This window comes from Sander lucioperca, chromosome 10 (assembly GCF_008315115.2).
Source record: "Sander lucioperca isolate FBNREF2018 chromosome 10, SLUC_FBN_1.2, whole genome shotgun sequence".
Lineage (NCBI taxonomy): Eukaryota > Metazoa > Chordata > Actinopteri > Perciformes > Percidae > Sander > Sander lucioperca.
The window spans coordinates 12,538,752-12,556,110 of record NC_050182.1 but is presented as its reverse complement, the minus strand read 5'-3'; the positions used below and the strand labels follow the sequence as shown (position 1 = coordinate 12,556,110).

The window sequence follows — 17,359 nt, the reverse complement described above, 5'->3', positions numbered from 1 at the left end:
AGTCCAGTACCAAAGGTCCGGTGGCTCCGGCCTCTCCATGTTCTCCTCTGTCCCCCTTTTTGCCCTTTTCCCCTCTGAAGCCTCGATCCCCCTGCAGGAGGAAAGAAACCGTTGTCTTAAAGAATCACACAGTACGGCTGAGATAGAAGATAAAAGAGGTATCCTATCCCCCAACCCCCTCCAACAGAGCCCCTGTAAATATGCACATATCTGTACAACTGCCATTGGAAACCTTTAATGAATAATAGATTAATATAAGCATGTTGCATGCAGTTTACTGATTTTATTTCTGATTTTATTTTAGTGCTGAAGTTATCTTTTAACTTATTTACATATTTGGTTTTAGAATAATGCAGTTTTTCATATTTGCTAGGTTTGCTGTCACTTCATATTTAATGTTGACTATATTCGTTATGCAGGTGCTGATATTATATCATGTTACCTTGTCCCCCTGCAGGCCTTGTCCAGGAGGACCTCTGGGCCCGGGGATCCCCTGAAATCCTGTCTCCCCCTGTAAACACAGAGCACAGTTCACGTCCAGGAGAACTTAAACAACAAGAAGGAGCTAATGGACAGTTCCTCTAAGCTAAAGGGATTTATACTCCTAAACAGAGATATAATAACTATTTTGTTAGAATTCCATAAAAACACGAGTCTTAGCTATAACTTAGATTTTTCAGCTTTATTTTGTTGAATGCTAAAAATAAAAACTACTGTCTTATCGTTTGACCTGTATATTTGAGTCTTTAGTCTAAAACAGGGATGTCAAACTCAATTTCACTAAGGGCCACACTGGAAAATCTGAATCACATCAAGGGCCAGTTTATTGTATAGTTTATTGACATTTCAAAAAAGTGAAATATCTTTATCGTTATTCGTTATTGCATGTCTCATATAGTCTTCTGACTTAGTTTGGGCGACATAAAGACCTTAAAAAAGTCAGCAAAAAAGTAACTTAGCCAAAAAGAAGTCCCGAAAAAAACGACAAAAACATTTAAAAAAAACAAAATGTTGGAAAAGGTGCCAAAAGTGACAAAAACTTCAGAAAAAGCAACGAAATGTTGAAAAAGCGACAAAAACTAGGTAGGCCAAAAAAATTGTGAACCTAAATTGATATGCAGGCCGCATCAAAATTAGCAAGAGGCCGGAGTTGGCCGGCGGGCCTTGAGTTTGACACGTGGCCTAAAACATAGCTCACCAATCACTTTGCTTAACAAAAATGGACAAATAACACTCCAGTGAGTCCTATCAGGTGACAATTTCCATTCATAAACTGCCTAACACAGATGGTTATAGACTATTTTGTACAGTCTATGGTTATAGACCGTAGCTACTAATCAAACTTTTCGGGTCTGCAACTGACAGCTGACAATGTTACCTTTTGTCCTTGGATGCCTTCTCCAGGTAAGCCCTGTGCACCAGGTGGTCCCATTTGGCCAACTGAGCCCTGCAGGAAAGTAAAACGGTGTCTCTTTCTGGATACCAACATGAATTCAAAGGGAAATATATTTATAGTTTAACAAAAAAAAAAACACATTACCTTGGGACCAATTACACCAATTCCTGGTGGCCCAACAGGTCCAGGAGGTCCAGGCAAGCCTCTGTCTCCCTGAACAGGAAACAGACTGTAAATTATAAAAACTGTAGAGATATCTGTCATTAACCACAGTAATCTAATCTCAGACGAAAGGAAGACAAAAAAAAAAAAAATATATATATATATATATATATATATATATATATATCAGGCTTATAAAACATCTCGGCTATAAACACAAGGATGGAAAGACACCAATATACAAAGCAACAATCAACACAGCAAGAAAAAAAACACATGAAATACCAAAACATATTTTCTATATCCTGGATTTTCATATTATCCATTGTCATATTATACAATAGTGATTATTTGTGCCCCAAGAAAATGCATGTTTTTTCTATGAATCATCTTCTTATAGAAGATAAGAATAGTGTCACTATTGACACTATGGTCAAAGTGCATAAAAACAAGATCTAAATATTCTCAGAGAAACAATTAACTTTACTGTAAATGAAATCACTAGAGAAGTGAAAGTAACTTCTGAAACAAAAATGAACAATTTTGCCATTTTATTGAAGACACTGTCCGTGTTTTACGTTTTTCCCGAGGTGAACCTATACCTTTGGTCCAGGTAAACCGGCGCCATCTGATCCAGTCTCTCCTTTCAGACCAGGAGGCCCCGGAAGTCCCTAAGTAAGACATGGTGTGAGAATAATGACAGAGTGCGGGCGTAGAGTGATGAAGGGGGCTGTGATGGAGGTTGATACTCACTGTAGGGCCGGGGTAACCGTCACCTTTAAGTCCAGGTGTCCCAGCCAGCCCTGCAGACCCTCTGTCCCCCTACAAACCAAAACATGCCACTTTTATATCAGTACTTTCCATGGTGGAATGTAACTAAGTACTGTACTTAAGTACAAATTTGCGGTACTTGTACTTGAGTCTTTTCTTTTCTTGCCTACTTTCTTTGCCTACTTCTACTCTGCTACATTTCAGAGAGAAATATTTTACTTTTTACTCCACTATATTCATCTGACAGCTTTCTGCACACAAAACACATGTAGTTTATAAAGTAAACTTTTTTTTATAAATTAAACTACCCCACAATATACAGGCCTACAAGTCCAGCTAAAATGATTAGACCATTAAACAGAACTGTTTGGATCGTTTACAGTTTCTAAAATGTGAGGATTTTTCTGCATTGAGTACTTTTACTTTTCATACTTTAAGTAAATTTTCCTGATGATACTTACATACTTACATACTTTAGTAACATTTTCAATGCAGGACCTTTACTTATAACAGAGTATTTTTACAGTGTGGTACATGTATTAGTAGTTTTATTCAAGTAAAGATCTGAATACTTCTTCCACCACTGAGTACTTTTCACAGGAGGATCAGTGAAGAGTAAACCTGAACCTAGTCTCGCTTTGCCAGAATTGCATTCCTGGATGGGAAAGAAACGTGCTGTGGTTTATTGGCATTTCTTTAAACCAATCATAAACGTCTTGGGCGGTGCTAAGCTTCGGACAGAACCCCGGTGCCGCTGCAAAATAGCCTCGGAAAGGAACTTGTTTTGGTGGAACGTGTACGTTCAAAAGTAGTTTTAGTTGTGCAACAAAAAAACTCCGATTGGACAGATAGTCTGGCTAGCTATCTTGATTTACCATGCAGAGATCTGAGGAGCAGTTAAGAGTTTAATATACAAGTTTAAAATTCCAACACAAACAAAGCGGAAGGTACCGTGCATCGAGGAGAAAAGATTGAAATCCGGCGGAATTTCTGGCGGCAAAGGAGCAATCCCGGAAGTAGAACATCATGGATATAGACTAACCTGAACCTGAACTCACCTTTGGTCCAGGTAAACCTGTCCCCGGCTCTCCCACAGCTCCAGCTGGACCCGGTTGGCCTGGTTCTCCCTGACAAAAACCGGAAGAAGATCAATTGTTGCTGTTAACAGTTTACAGCTACGGTTTGTTTGCACCAAACAGGCTTACCTTGGCACCAGCTAGACCCCTGCCTGGTGGTCCAGTTGCACCTGGTGGCCCCATATTTCCTGGTTCCCCCTGAAAAAGAAAACACTCATCAGGTTAACACCAGACAAAGGGAACAAGGTGGGACTCAGACATCCGCAGTTTCATTGTAAGAACAATTTTAGGTTTCAAATTATAATACTTTAAAAGTGTGAAATAACTCATTATGCTCTGTTTAGTCTACAGTATGTGTTTATTAGGGCTTGGTCGATATAAAGATTAACCAGTAAGTAGGTATATCTGCGATATGCATAAAGAAATTCCTTTACATAAATCTTTGAATGACATAATGGCATTTTACTGCAAGTTAGCCCCCCCGGTTTAATATATTTTGGTGTATTTTTAACGTTATAATTTCATTTACAGCTAGGTTTTGTTCACTTAAATCTTTATTGACACTACATTTAAAACAAAATAACAAACCCACAAACACTAGAAAACAAAGTGCCTTTACATTTTTACAGCCTTGGAGAGTAATGTTTTGTAGTAACACTACTGGCTAGTGTAAAACTGTTATATGAGTTTCACATAGAATGCTTCTTTATGTGTTTACCTACCTTTGAGCCCATCGGCCCCACAGGACCGACTGCACCTGGCTGTCCCCTGGTCCCCCTGTCTCCTCTGTCTCCCTGCCAAAATAACACAAAACTGTTATTGACATTCTTCTAAATAATCCTCAATGTAGATCATTGTATGTGGAAACTCAAATAGTACAGTACATTTATAGATAGTCTTTATATACTGTACATATCAGCTGTGAAAAAAGTCTGTTACCTTTCCTCCAGGTGTGCCTTTACCAGGAGCACCGTCGGGTCCCCTGGGCCCCGGTAACCCAACGTCACCCTGCAGTGATTTGAAAACAGTCAATGAAGCAGCAGACTGGTAAGACCAATTAAAATATATATAAACTTAGCACAAAAAGTAAGGAAATTTGTGTTTGGTAGATTATTTCTCTGTGGTAACAATGCTTTTTGGCAATAAATCTTATACTATTGGAAAGCCTGTTTAGTTCCCTTTCAAATGGTGCCCCATTTGTAAGGAACATGCATTTGTGGGATGAGCAGCAGTGCTGAGTATGTGGGTCGCAAGTCAGCCAACGTGGTTGTGTTGGTCACTCTGGCACGAACAGCACGACCAAGCTGATCCCACAAGTGTTCAATGGGGTTGAGGTCAGGACTGCTGACAGGCCGTTCCATCCTCTCCACTCCCACATTCTGGAGGTAGTCTCTGATAAACCCCGCCCTGTGGGGGCGAGCGTTCGGTCCCAGACTGTGGAGATATGGGATTGCCACTGGTTGCAGAATCTCTCCAATCTCTAAATGAGGCACCTGATTGGCAGCACCTGGGGGGTACCAGAAGCTCAAAACAAGTGTCAATAGCAACAGCAAAATAACCTGTTTGACATTGGCAGAGAAGATTTGGCAAATTTTTCATGGGCGCAACCCACATACTCAGCACTGCTGCTCATCCCACAAATGCATGTTCCTTACAAATGGGGCACCATTTGAAAGGGAACTAAACAGGCTTTCCAAAGGTATAAGATTTATTGCCAAAAAGCATTGTTACCACAGAGAAATAACCTACCAAACACAAATGTCCTTACTTTTTGTGCTAAGTTTATGTTTATATATATATGTGTGTGTGTGTGTGTGTGTGTGTGTGTGTGTGTGTGTGTGTGTGTGTGTGTGTAAAAAAGAGAAAACCGGTTTAGGTTCTGTTACCTTTTGTCCCGGGGCTCCATCCTCTCCTGGCTCACCGGGTATACCTGGTAACCCCTCGGACCCCGGGTCACCCTGAGAGAGGAAAGTAAGGTGCAGGAGTATGGGCGGGGCACAGACTGATCAACTGAATGACTTGTTGTTGATTGTTTCTGCGGCTTTATATTTTAGAGAGCTGCAACAGAGCTAAAGTGTGTGACCTACAATGTCAGATCCTTCCTCAGCTGGCAATATTTTACTATTAAACTTAAAAAATACAGTTCTACATTTTGGGATAAACCGCTTAGTCGCTTGCTTGCCAAAAGTTAGACGAGAAAATCAATACCACTCTCATTTCTGTACTTGAACTACGGAGCTAGAGCCACGAGGCAATTAGCTTAGCTTAGCACAGAGACTGGAAGCGGAGGGAAAAGCTAAACAGGCTCCAAACACAATACACAAGCTCACTAATTAACACGTTATATCTTGTTTGTTTAATCTATTCTGTACAAAAACCAGAAGGACAGGTGTTTATGCTAAGCTAACTGGCTGCTGGCTTCATATTTAGCATACAGATATGAAAGTGGTATCGATCTTCTCGTCTCGCTCTTGGCAACACAGTGAATTTCCCCAAATGTGGAACTATTCCCTTAAAAGGGACTTATACTGTAGAGTGGTAAGTGTTCAGAGGACTTACTTTAGGTCCTGGCTCTCCAACACCTCTCTCACCTGTCGGGCCACGTTCACCTGGAAGGCCCTGATTCCCCTGAAAACAACATTCACACATTCAGTGGGATATTCAAACTGTCTTTACTGTGTGGAGCTCGACTTGGAAACTAAACAGGGGAACTTCCAGCAAACATGATACTAAATCCAAAAAATAATGTCTGTTTTTTTGGAAATGAAACCACCTGTGTGACTGTTAAATACTGTGGATCATTTTGCTGGGAAATTTTTGACAATAAGTAAAATATACACCACCATCATTTTTTTTATTTTTTTTTACATCAGTACAAAGGATAATCGGGTCATAATTAAATATTTGCAAGAGATTGGGAATCAAAGAAGGTCATTTATTACTGAAATGACAAATGTGTTTCACGAAATTTGCAATTTGAAAATGTTACGTGAAATTGAAAACCCTGAATAGAGCTTAGGATGTAAATGCCGAAATTGAATGCTTGCATGGAAAGGCTCTAATTCACAATAACAATTTTTTTACCTTTAATTCTTCTTCTTTGTTTTCTAGTGTTTGTGGGTTTGTTATTTTGTTTTTAAATTTAGTGTCAATAAAGATTTAAGTGAAAAAACCTAGCTGTAAATGAAATTATAACTACTACTAACTATAACGTTAAAAATACACCAAAATATATTAAACCGGGGGTCTAACTTACAGTAAAATGCCATTATGTCATTCAAAGATTTATGTAAAGGAATTTCTTTATGCATATCGCAGATATACCTACTTACTGGTTAACCTTTATATCGACCAAGCCCTAATAAACACATACTGTAGACTAAACAGAGCATAATGAGTTATTTAACGTTAAATCTTCTTTTTTTTTTTTTTTTACTTTGTGGGTTAGATTTAGGACACAGAAATTGAAAATGAACCATATATATAAATTATAAACCATACACCAATAGCACAATAGCAGCCTCTCTGTTGCTTCCAGGAGACTGATTCAAACTACCAGGCATTTGATTGACAAGCCAGCTGCATTGGTGTGATAAAATATGCAAAACAATTTAGATGCAATCAGACGGAAAATCAGCTGACAGTCAATCACATAAGCAACTGAGTTTCTGTTTCTGAGACAAACATTTTGTTAACGTTTCCAGTCCTACCTTTGTTCCTGTTATTCCAATACCTTGAGCTCCTCTGGGGCCTGCAGATCCAACTGGGCCTTGATCACCCTGCAAGACAGAAGATTAAGTTTAAAACTAATAAAGCGATGGGACCACGTGGCCTGCTGATCTGTCTGGCAGAAAGTTGTAGAAGAAGTATTCAGATCCTTTACTGTTAAATTAGTAATACCACACTGTGAAAATACTCCACTATGAGTAAAAGTCCTGCATTCAAAATCTTACTTAAGTAAAAGTATTATCAGCAAGATGTACTTAACGTATCAAACGTGAAAGAACTCATTGTGCAGTAAAATGTTTCCTGTCAGTGTTATACTATTATATATTATGTTTCTGGATTAATATTACTGTTGCATTAGTCTCGCTTTGCCAGACCTTCCTCCACAGTGCTGCGAAGGAGGGCCTGGCTAGTCCACAGCATTCCGGGATGGGAGAAAAACATGCTCTGGTTCATTGGCATTTCTTTAAACCAATCACAATCGTCATGGGCGACGCTAAGAGCCAGACACAATGACGGTGCCTCTGCAAAATAGCCTCGGGAATGAACTTGTTTTGGTGGAACGTGTAAGTTCAAAGGTTGTTTTAGTCGTGCGAGAGAAAACTCAGATTGGACAGATAGTCTAGCTAGCTGTCTGGATTTACCCTGCAGAGATCTGAGGAGCAGTTAACCATAGTCCATTCAGACATCTGGCCGTAAAGAGTGACATCCGGTGGAATTTCCAGCGGCACTGGAGCAATCCCAGAAGTGGAACATCGTGGATCCAGACTACTGTTGCATTGATGTGTTTGTTGCATTTTACATTTTTTTAATGCACTCTAAAAGATCATCATATGTTTGTAGCGTTGCTGTCCTGTGAGAACCACGTATCTCTAAAAAGTCTTTTCATGGTGTCAGAAAAACAGCTCTGTTTTCAGCTTTGTGACTTTATTTAACTTATGAAGTAGGAGAATTTTCCCAACACATAAAGGAAGACTTTGTCCTACAGTTTATCAGAAAAAAAAAAATCAAAATCAACACATCTGGAGGTACATGGTGTTCACTGCACAAGAAGGAGATGAAAAAGTGTTGAAAAGCAACTAAAGCTGTGAGACAAATGTAGTGGAGTAGAAATAACATTTGCCTCTGACGTGTAATGGAATAGAGGTATAAAGTTGCATAAAATGCAATAAAATGGAAATACGCAAGTAAGTATATCAAATTTGTACTTAAGTACTGTACTTAAATAAACATACTAAGTTACTTTCCACCACTGGCATACATTAAAGCAGCTTTTACCTTTTCTCCTTGAAGTCCTAAACCAGGAGCACCGACTGGACCTGGAAACCCAGGCGGCCCATGACTTCCCTGAGAAAAGATTAATACAGTAATCAAAGAGCCAGCTCTGCATCAGAGTATATGAGACGTGGGTAAGTACTCAAAGCAAAGGAAATGTTACATTATCAGCAGACAGTTTCCTCTGGTTGAGTAAAACGCTTATGCATACATTTAAAGTCTATTTACCTGGTCACCTTTGATCCCAACACCAGTGAGTCCAGGATTGCCCCTGGGACCCTCGTATCCTCGATCACCCTAAAACAAAAGGTAGAAAGTGTGACAAACTGCAGACATCGTCATGGAAAAGCTTCACACATGTGCAACATGTTTCATATGTCAAGTTTTGTGAAGGTGAATAATGCAAATGCCTGAGTAAATACACAATGTTTTGTAGCAATCGGTGAAACATTTTCTGGTTGTAATTTAGATGAATCAGTCTGTTCTGCTTTGCACCTGCAGTGAACAACATCAGATGCATCTGGGCCTTGGTGTTCATTATCACTGTCAATATCCAGACTGCTACTCTGTCTACTTCAACCCTTCTACTTTACCTAAATATTTCTGTTATACAGTATTAATTTTAACAGGGACATAGCATGGACTGGTGCCACATACCACAGCATTTATAGCCTGAGCTAGTTGGCAGTTCTTATCCCTAGAAGGGCCTTTATACAAATACATATAACTTAATAGGAATACATATAACACAACAACACAAAACACAAACAATGATACAATAAGAAATACCATAAAAACCTATATTGAAAAAAAGTAATTTAAAAGCAATTGCACCACACATACAAAGTGTTGTATACTTTTTACATACACAAAATTTGCCTTGGTATTTTGGTGGATAATGTTCACAGTAAACAAAGTAAGAAAGTAAAAAAAGGGTCTGCGAAAGTCATGAATCATAACTATAAAGTAGAAATCTTCAGTAAAAATGTATCTGTTTTAAAATGTAAAGAGGTGTACAGTTTCTAAAACGAAAAATGTAATGTGTAAAAATATTGACTAAAGAATGTGCAATTGTTCACAGTGGGAAGAGTATGTCCAATAGAATAACTCTCAAAGACAAAGACAGTTTTTTCTTTAAATTGCAGCGGCTGAAAAGTATGATAAGTACAAGATCAATAGATACTTTATTTAGTGTATGGCACATTATTGAGAACCACTCCTTCAGCCAACACATGGTTTTTAAACTTGACTCACCTTTGGCCCTGGAAGCCCCTCTCCTGGTGGTCCAGGGTTTCCTTGTGCCCCGGCTGGTCCTGGGGGACCCTGAAACAAACAAACAACTTTTAATAATAAAAAGTCTACATATCTGGAGGCTTCAGTAAATGCCAACAAAAGACATGCATGTGGTTCTAAATAGGACAGAATGAAGTTGCACTGTTGAGCAACTTTACATATTGTGTGCTCCAGGTGGCAGCAGCGGTTAGAAAATCCAATTCCCAGGAATAGAATGCAAGTAAAGTGCACTGAACATGCTCATGTTTAACAACTTGGCCAGTATTATAGTACATGATGCGTAATAACAAAAGAAACCAGATGGAAAAACTATCTTGCATATGTGATTTAGCTTTTCTCTGGATGCTCACTGTCCGCTCTTTAGGATAAGGTTCTATTCAGATCTTTCATTTTCAACTCTTCCCCCTAAAAAGAGCTTTCAGTGTTGGAATGTAACTAAGTACATGTTCTTTACTTAAGTATTTCAATTTTAGGCTACTTTATACTTCTACTCTACTACATTATAGGGGGCAATATTATTATTTTAACTCCACTAGAATTATCTAAAAACTAAAGCTACTACTGGTTTTACATACAATACATATGATCACTTTATAAAGTGTGATACATTGTTATAGATTAAATTATCCCAACAGTGTATACTCCACTCTAACCAGCTGTGATGTCAAAATACTGCTTATGTGTCAATGCATCAGTAATAATATAAACACAACATTCTTAAAGGGGCTACTCTGCCCGACGAATACTTATACTTTTAATAATGTAAGTACATTTTGCCTATAATACTGTTTTTTTAGTTACAATTTTGAATGCACGACGTTTAGAGTTTTTTTTACCAAGTGGTGTTGCTACTTTTATTGAAGTAAAACATATGAGTACTTCCACCACTGGTAGCTTTACATTTTTACCAGGACAGTTTTATCAGTGTCACTTGCCCATTGAAACTGTGTAACTGTGCACAAGACCTTGATGCATCGATACAATATAAGACCATTGTTTTATACTCACTGGTAGTCCAGGTTCTCCTATTCCAACAGGACCTGTTGGACCTGCTCTTCCCTGAATGCCTTTTTCTCCCTGTAAGCATCAAACAGCACCACTCAACAACTTTCAACACGTATAACTTGTTTCAGTAATTACAGTAATTAAAGAGTGATGATATGTAATCTATCTGGCACTTATTAGGGGTTTGTTAGTTTCTCACTATCGGAGAAAACTACTTTATTAAAGAAGTTTTCTCATCAAACAATCTTTCCAGCTGCAGGAGATGTTTTAAAATGTTCTTTAACTCCAATGAGAGGGGTGATAAGATAAGATAAGGCCAGCAGTATACACACAGTAGTACAGTGCAGTACAGTCTCTAGAAAAGTGACATAGTGGTGTGATTTGAAACAGGAAAGTCAGCAAAGAATAGTATATGAGAGTAATATGATACCATCTATAGCAGTGTACACCAGAACAGTATATAATATGATTAAGTAATTATACATAGTATGTGTCTGTATTAATTTTGATTTGAGGAAGAGTATGTGACAGCAGAGGATGTTTTTAAGGTAATGTTGATATAAAAGAGTTACTTTGGCTCCCGGGAATCCGATACCAATGTCCCCCGGTGGTCCAGAAGCACCGTTGGGCCCTCTGTCTCCCTGTTGCAAGTAAACAAGTTCAGTCATTATGTGATGGCAGTTCAACACTGCAAATAGGTGTGAAATGAAATGAGAAATATTGACCACATACATCTAGTCATCTTCTCTTTTTTTAATTAAAATAATTATTTAAACTTTTTATTGATCCCCAGTGGGGAAATTATAATTTACACTCTGTTTGTTAGAACACACTACACACAGGCCTGAAATACACACACATGCTCAGGACCTATACATGCACAAATGAGGATGTCAGAGTGAGTGGGCTAAGGGGGGTTCGGTGCCTTGCTCAAGAGCACCTTGGCAGTACCCAGGAGGTGAACTGGCATCTCTCCAGATACCAGTCCACACTCTGTACTATGGTCCGTACAAGGACATGAACCAGCGACCCTCCGGTTCCCAACCCAACTCCCTACAGACCGAGCAACTACCACCCCATTTATGTGATTAACAATTTTTATTTCTTTAACAACACACAAAACATACAATTCGCAACATGAATATATCCCCCCCCCTCGTCATCACCACCCACCCAGACAAAAATCACACAGTAACTACAATATTCAAGACCATTCAATAAAATAGTAACAAAATAGACAATAAACCGTATGAACTTATGTATAAATGACAACACCATAAGCCCATCATACACGTCTCTCTCCAGCACAAAGCTTCTTAGGAGCCCTCCAGAAAGCTCACATACTTTCCCCATTTTCTAGTATAGACATCCAATCTGGCAAACTGTTTATATGCCTATTATTTTCAAACGTCGCCACCCTAGCCATCTCACAAGCCCACTCCTGGATTGACGGCACCCCTTCATTCTTCCATCCTCTTAAAAGAATCTGTCTGGCTATCATTAAACACGTATAACCACATAATTAAACAAACCTGCATCCACTGATATAATATCTAAATAACATTTTCACCTTCCTGTAAACTCTACATGTTTGCTGATGACTCCCTCATTACACAGAGAGATTCAAAACTCAACCAATAAAATCAAGACAGGCAGGTGTAGTTCGGTAGAAAAAAAATAGTACATGATTTCTGGAAAGAGACATTGCTGTTGAGTTTTTCAAATGTATTTTGTTGTTGTTTTGAGCTCCACATGCCGATTGCCATCTTGTTTCATTATAATGGAGAGAAGGCTGACATCTCTATAGCCGATATCTCCAACACTGGACAACTCACACCAAAACAATCTAGATTGATAAATAGCACAACAGGTAAGAGGGGAAATTAATTTCATTTTTTGGGTGAATTGTCTCTTTAAAGGGGTGGATCAGAATTTTGGACATAGGACCTCATTTCCAAGTTAGCCAGTGTGTTATTTATCAGTGGAGACCATTTTCAACACTTTTCATCCAGTCCTTCCAGTTGCAGAGTTCGCTGGTGCTAGGCTAGCGCAAGTCAACAGTATCTGCTAGCCTGCCACTAAAAACTTCCTTACCCACTCCACAGTACACCTGAGGCAAATAAAATATAACACCAGACTATTGATGTAAATGTCTGTGTTGATAGAATAATGTTAGAAATAAAACTACCCTTGCATGCTCAATGATCGCATTACATTTTGAGGGACTAGTTTCTCAGCAGCAGCGGAATTTTACTTTGCTCCGGTTAGTAGTACTGCGCCGAAAAGTAAACAGAGAAGCGCACTACAGTCGGGACACCTAATAGTAGCCTAGTACATTGGTATTGAAGCATTGGATTGGAAACTTAAGGACTAGGCAACATGGTGATTCAGTGTGCATTTAGAAATTGTAAAAATAAACCAAACAGATGGGCACCACAAAGTTTCCACAAATTTCCATTGGGAGATCTAGAAAGGAGCCAACTGTGGCTTCTTGCTGCTGGCTTGGACACCAAGACGGAAACTCTACTCAAGTGGCAAATGTGTAGTGATCATTTTAGACCAGACAACTTTGAAAAACCCCGCAATCTAAAGGACCACAAGTCACTGACAACGAATGTGGTTCCATCCATCTTTCCAGATGCACCCACAGCTACTGATGAACAGGTAATAACTTTTTGTAGGCTACTCTAGCTAATAAAGCTAGCCCCTTTCATAACATTAGCCTAGCTGCTACTGATAGATTGAGACTGACAACATTAGTGGAGATAACGTTACAGTTCAATGCATTGTGGAGAGTGACAACGTAACGGTAACAGTATAGCTACACTCTTGGTAGATACTTGGCTGGGCTAACTGCTAAGTTTAGGTAATTGCTGACAGAAAAGTCATGTAAGCTCGGACAGTTTACATGCAAATTGCAGCGGCAGGTAAATAAACTTGTGTGATTGTCATGGAGCCTAGGTAATATCACTCCGCCGCTGCTGTAGCCTATGCTACCAACTACAGGTAACAAAGTATAACTAACTAACTAATAAAACAATGCGATGCAAGGGTTGTTTTATTTCTAATATTATTCTATCAACACAGACATTTACATCGATAGTCTGGCGTTATAATTTATTTGCCTAGGGTGTACTGTGGAGTGGATAAGACTGTTTTTAGTGGCAGGCTAGCAGATACTGTTGACTTGCGCTAGCCTAGCACCAGTGAACTCTGCAGCTGGAAGGACTGGATGAAAAGTGTTGAAAACGGTCTCCACTGATAAATAAAACACTGGCTAATGGAAATGAGGTCCTATGTCCAAAATTCTGTACTACCCCTTTAAGTAACACTAATATATAAATGTTAGCTTTTTAGGGAAGTCGGTGACCATTTACATCCTGAGATGTTTTACATGCAACATCTTCTGCAAGAAGAACCACAACCTCATGTCTTTTCGATCTTGTTTGTGGGATTTAAACTGCAGTACATTTATCCATGGGGAATTTAATAATCAGTGCTCTCCCCACTCTTTTAAAGTGCTTATAAAATAGATTTAATTAGATACTGTGAAACAAATGAATGACGTTTCTGTCATTTACAGTAGTATCTTTGTGATATCTGGTGGAAAATACTATAAACTAGCCTGGTTGACACCAGACCCTTCTCAGTTGTAACTGAGAGTGGGTCTGAGAAAGGTTCATTAACAGTTCATTTCCAAAGGGGCGTCATCAACGGACGCCGCTCAAATAGCCTCTGGGCGCATTGGATAGTCCTTAAACCAATCAGACCAATGATCCGGGTGACGCTGCCCTTCGGTAGCCGTCATGTTGAATGTAAACAAAAAGCTGCTCGCCGTCGCTGCGCTACCGTCGGCGCGTAAAGCCCGCCTCAGCGGTTGTGATTGGTGCCTCGATTTTGGGGACATTGGAAATGGGTTTGAATGGGCTCTTCACCAGACTGAAGCCCTGTTTACACGAAGGGAAGATGCAGATATTTTCCTGCAGTTTGGCCTCTCATTTACACGAAAACCCCGTTTTTATCACATAAAACAATTATTTCTAAAAACTCCGGCCAAAGTGGAGATTTTGGAAAACTTCGTTTGCACGTTTGCATGTAAACTGAGACAAACGGAGGTTTAGGCAGCCAAGAGAGAGAAAGAGGAAGTGAGTCATTGCTGTTGTTGCTATTTTTGGGATTCTGATTGGCTAACGTGAGCTTGAGCTTCTTGTTACACTGCCACCTACAGGTGTGGCATGCTCTTGACAGCATTGACAGCATATATATATATATATACACGGGTACATGTAAACGAACACTTTTCTGAAAACATAGAGGTTCTAAATGTCCGTTTATGAAAATAGCCACCCACGTGTAAACGTAGTCTGACTTGCAGAGCAAATCTCAAATTTGCCGGAAGTCCGTCAGGGTTTACCCAGGCTAACTATAAACATACATATTATACATTGAAGCCAAATGGCCTGTAGTCTTGTTTAAACCTTTGTGGCATTTAGGAAATAAAGACCAGTCCTTTGTTACTTCTGTAAAACTCGCACTTGATTAATGTCTTGAATTTTCCTGGAGGTGCTATAAATCACATTACATTATATCTGTATAAAGACATCTTTGTTAAAGCTGCGGGACAGCTCTGTGGTGATGGAGCCATCAGCATCTTATTGGCCCTGGGCACACATTTTAAAGGTCATTTTTATTTTGCTCCAAATGTTGTGTGGGAAACTGTCTGGGGAGCAATCAACAACTCCACTATTCTGAGTAAGAATAACCACACATTTCTGAAGGATCATAAATAACTAAATTCTTTAGGTGACTAAAGAATCTTGCTTTTACATCTTTGGGATGCTGATGACATTTCAAATCAAAATTTGTATTTTATTTTATCAAAATAAAAATATTGAGTTTCTTAAAAAAAAAGAAAGAAAAAAAAAGCTCTTTAAACCTTAAAGGAATAGTTAAATATTTTAGGAAACAGGCTTGTGAGGAGTTGTATGCTATTACACTATAGCACTATTTCTTGGTGACCAGCCGGGCAACCAGTGGAGATGCTGCATAGAAGTGCTGGGCAGACGGATAAACCATCAAGAACTAGTTACAGCATGTAACCCCCCCCAAAACCACAAATTTTGATTCTTATATTTCTGTTTGTGTACGTATTAAACAAACAAAGAACAAAATATTGATTGAGTTTTAGAGGTGTTGCTATGTGTATTTTTAACTTTGGGCAGAAACAAGCTGACTGTTTCCCCCTACCTCCAGTCTTTATGCTAAGCTAAGCTAATGCCCTCCTTACTCTATGGCTCCATACTTAACGCACAGACACGAGAGTGGTACCAGCGGCTTACTGTCGTCAAGAAAGCGAATAAATATTAACTAAATATTCAAAATATATCTATCTAAAAACGTTCTGACAAAAGGGGATGAGAAAAAATCAGTGATCAGTACAAAGCAGTATTATGGGCGACTGTTAGGTAACGACAAATTTCAATGCATCTCTACGTCTTGGGGAAACTTACTTTAGGTCCTGCTGGGCCCTCAGGTCCCATGTCTCCTTGTGGTCCTATCACACCCTGCAAAACAAATTTAAAACCTTATACAATTCTTCAATGTAACATTTAAGATTGATTTTAATACCTATTGTTTTACCCATGATTTTCTTCATTTTGCAACAAATATTTCATCATGTATGAATTTAAAATGCAGTCCCCGTGTTGTATGACCAAGCATCAGGTCAAAACCAACACACCACCTCTGAAATCACTAAAATCAACATTCACAGCCTTCATGTCCTTCGATTCTCAGGCCAAGCTCACAAAATAACAAGGTTATACTGACACTGTGCCAGTAGCACAGAGAAGGAAGAGTGGTGCTGGGCGGCCAGGTCCATGCACTAATCCCACCACACAAAGTCTGTTCCTGCAAAAGAATAATATCCTGCAAGCCTGGATTCACTGCTTTGGATAGCCACATTAGTATCAGGATTACCCATAATCCAATATTCACATTCCATTAGTGCAGAGATGAATAAGAGGCAAATTCCACTTCCATTTTTCATATTGGAGAGTGAACGGACTGTCTGATGTCTTTGTATCAATATGAACAGCAAGCAGTAAACTGTATGTTCAGGAGCGTGAAGGATGAGTGACAAAAACGTTTAAAAAATTATGAAATTGCTTCTTAATTGTAAAGCTGGTGTGGACTGCATTTCAGTGATTAATTAATCTTATAATAGGTCAATAAGAACTATGAAAAAAATGACAAGTTGATTTTTTTTTTAACAAGACAAGAGTCTAAATGCTAACATTAGCATGCTAACATGCTCACAATGCTACATGCTGATGTTTAAGTATAATGTTTACCACTGTCTTAGTTTATAGCATGCTAACATTTGATAACCAGCCCCAAACACAAAGTACAGCTACTGTAAGACTGATGAATGTCATGTAGTTTTCCATTTTTTTTTTTTTATAAACTAAAGTATTGGACAAATTCAAATTTTTTTACCTGATAATGGCGCTAGATGTAAAGTTAAGGGTATACAAAGTTATTGCACTCAAAACGTAAATGTGAACCTCATGTTGGCGCTACAGGAAAGGTCAGAGGATCACCAAAGTCAGTAGGATTCATCCTCTGAGGACCATGGATGTACAAGATTTCATGG

At 38.9% G+C, this 17,359-nt stretch overlaps 1 protein-coding gene across 2 annotated transcripts in view; it reads right to left on the bottom strand.

Annotated features, from left to right (window-relative positions):
* LOC116036117 (collagen alpha-1(XXVIII) chain-like) overlaps positions 1–17,359 on the bottom strand; it is a 28,378-nt gene that overhangs the window by 5,372 nt on the left and 5,647 nt on the right. For both annotated transcript variants that reach the window (XM_031279585.2, XM_031279586.2), the window contains 19 exons: positions 16,215–16,268; positions 11,277–11,345; positions 10,708–10,776; positions 9,661–9,729; positions 8,635–8,703; positions 8,410–8,478; positions 7,116–7,184; positions 5,965–6,033; positions 5,292–5,363; positions 4,345–4,413; positions 4,128–4,199; positions 3,535–3,603; positions 3,388–3,456; positions 2,312–2,380; positions 2,161–2,229; positions 1,541–1,609; positions 1,379–1,447; positions 443–511; positions 11–91 (listed from right to left, as the gene is read on the bottom strand). In XM_031279585.2, the coding sequence (XP_031135445.1) occupies positions 11–91; positions 443–511; positions 1,379–1,447; positions 1,541–1,609; positions 2,161–2,229; positions 2,312–2,380; positions 3,388–3,456; positions 3,535–3,603; positions 4,128–4,199; positions 4,345–4,413; positions 5,292–5,363; positions 5,965–6,033; positions 7,116–7,184; positions 8,410–8,478; positions 8,635–8,703; positions 9,661–9,729; positions 10,708–10,776; positions 11,277–11,345; positions 16,215–16,268 (1,314 nt within the window). The remainder of the gene's footprint in view (positions 1–10; positions 92–442; positions 512–1,378; positions 1,448–1,540; positions 1,610–2,160; positions 2,230–2,311; positions 2,381–3,387; positions 3,457–3,534; positions 3,604–4,127; positions 4,200–4,344; positions 4,414–5,291; positions 5,364–5,964; positions 6,034–7,115; positions 7,185–8,409; positions 8,479–8,634; positions 8,704–9,660; positions 9,730–10,707; positions 10,777–11,276; positions 11,346–16,214; positions 16,269–17,359) is intronic.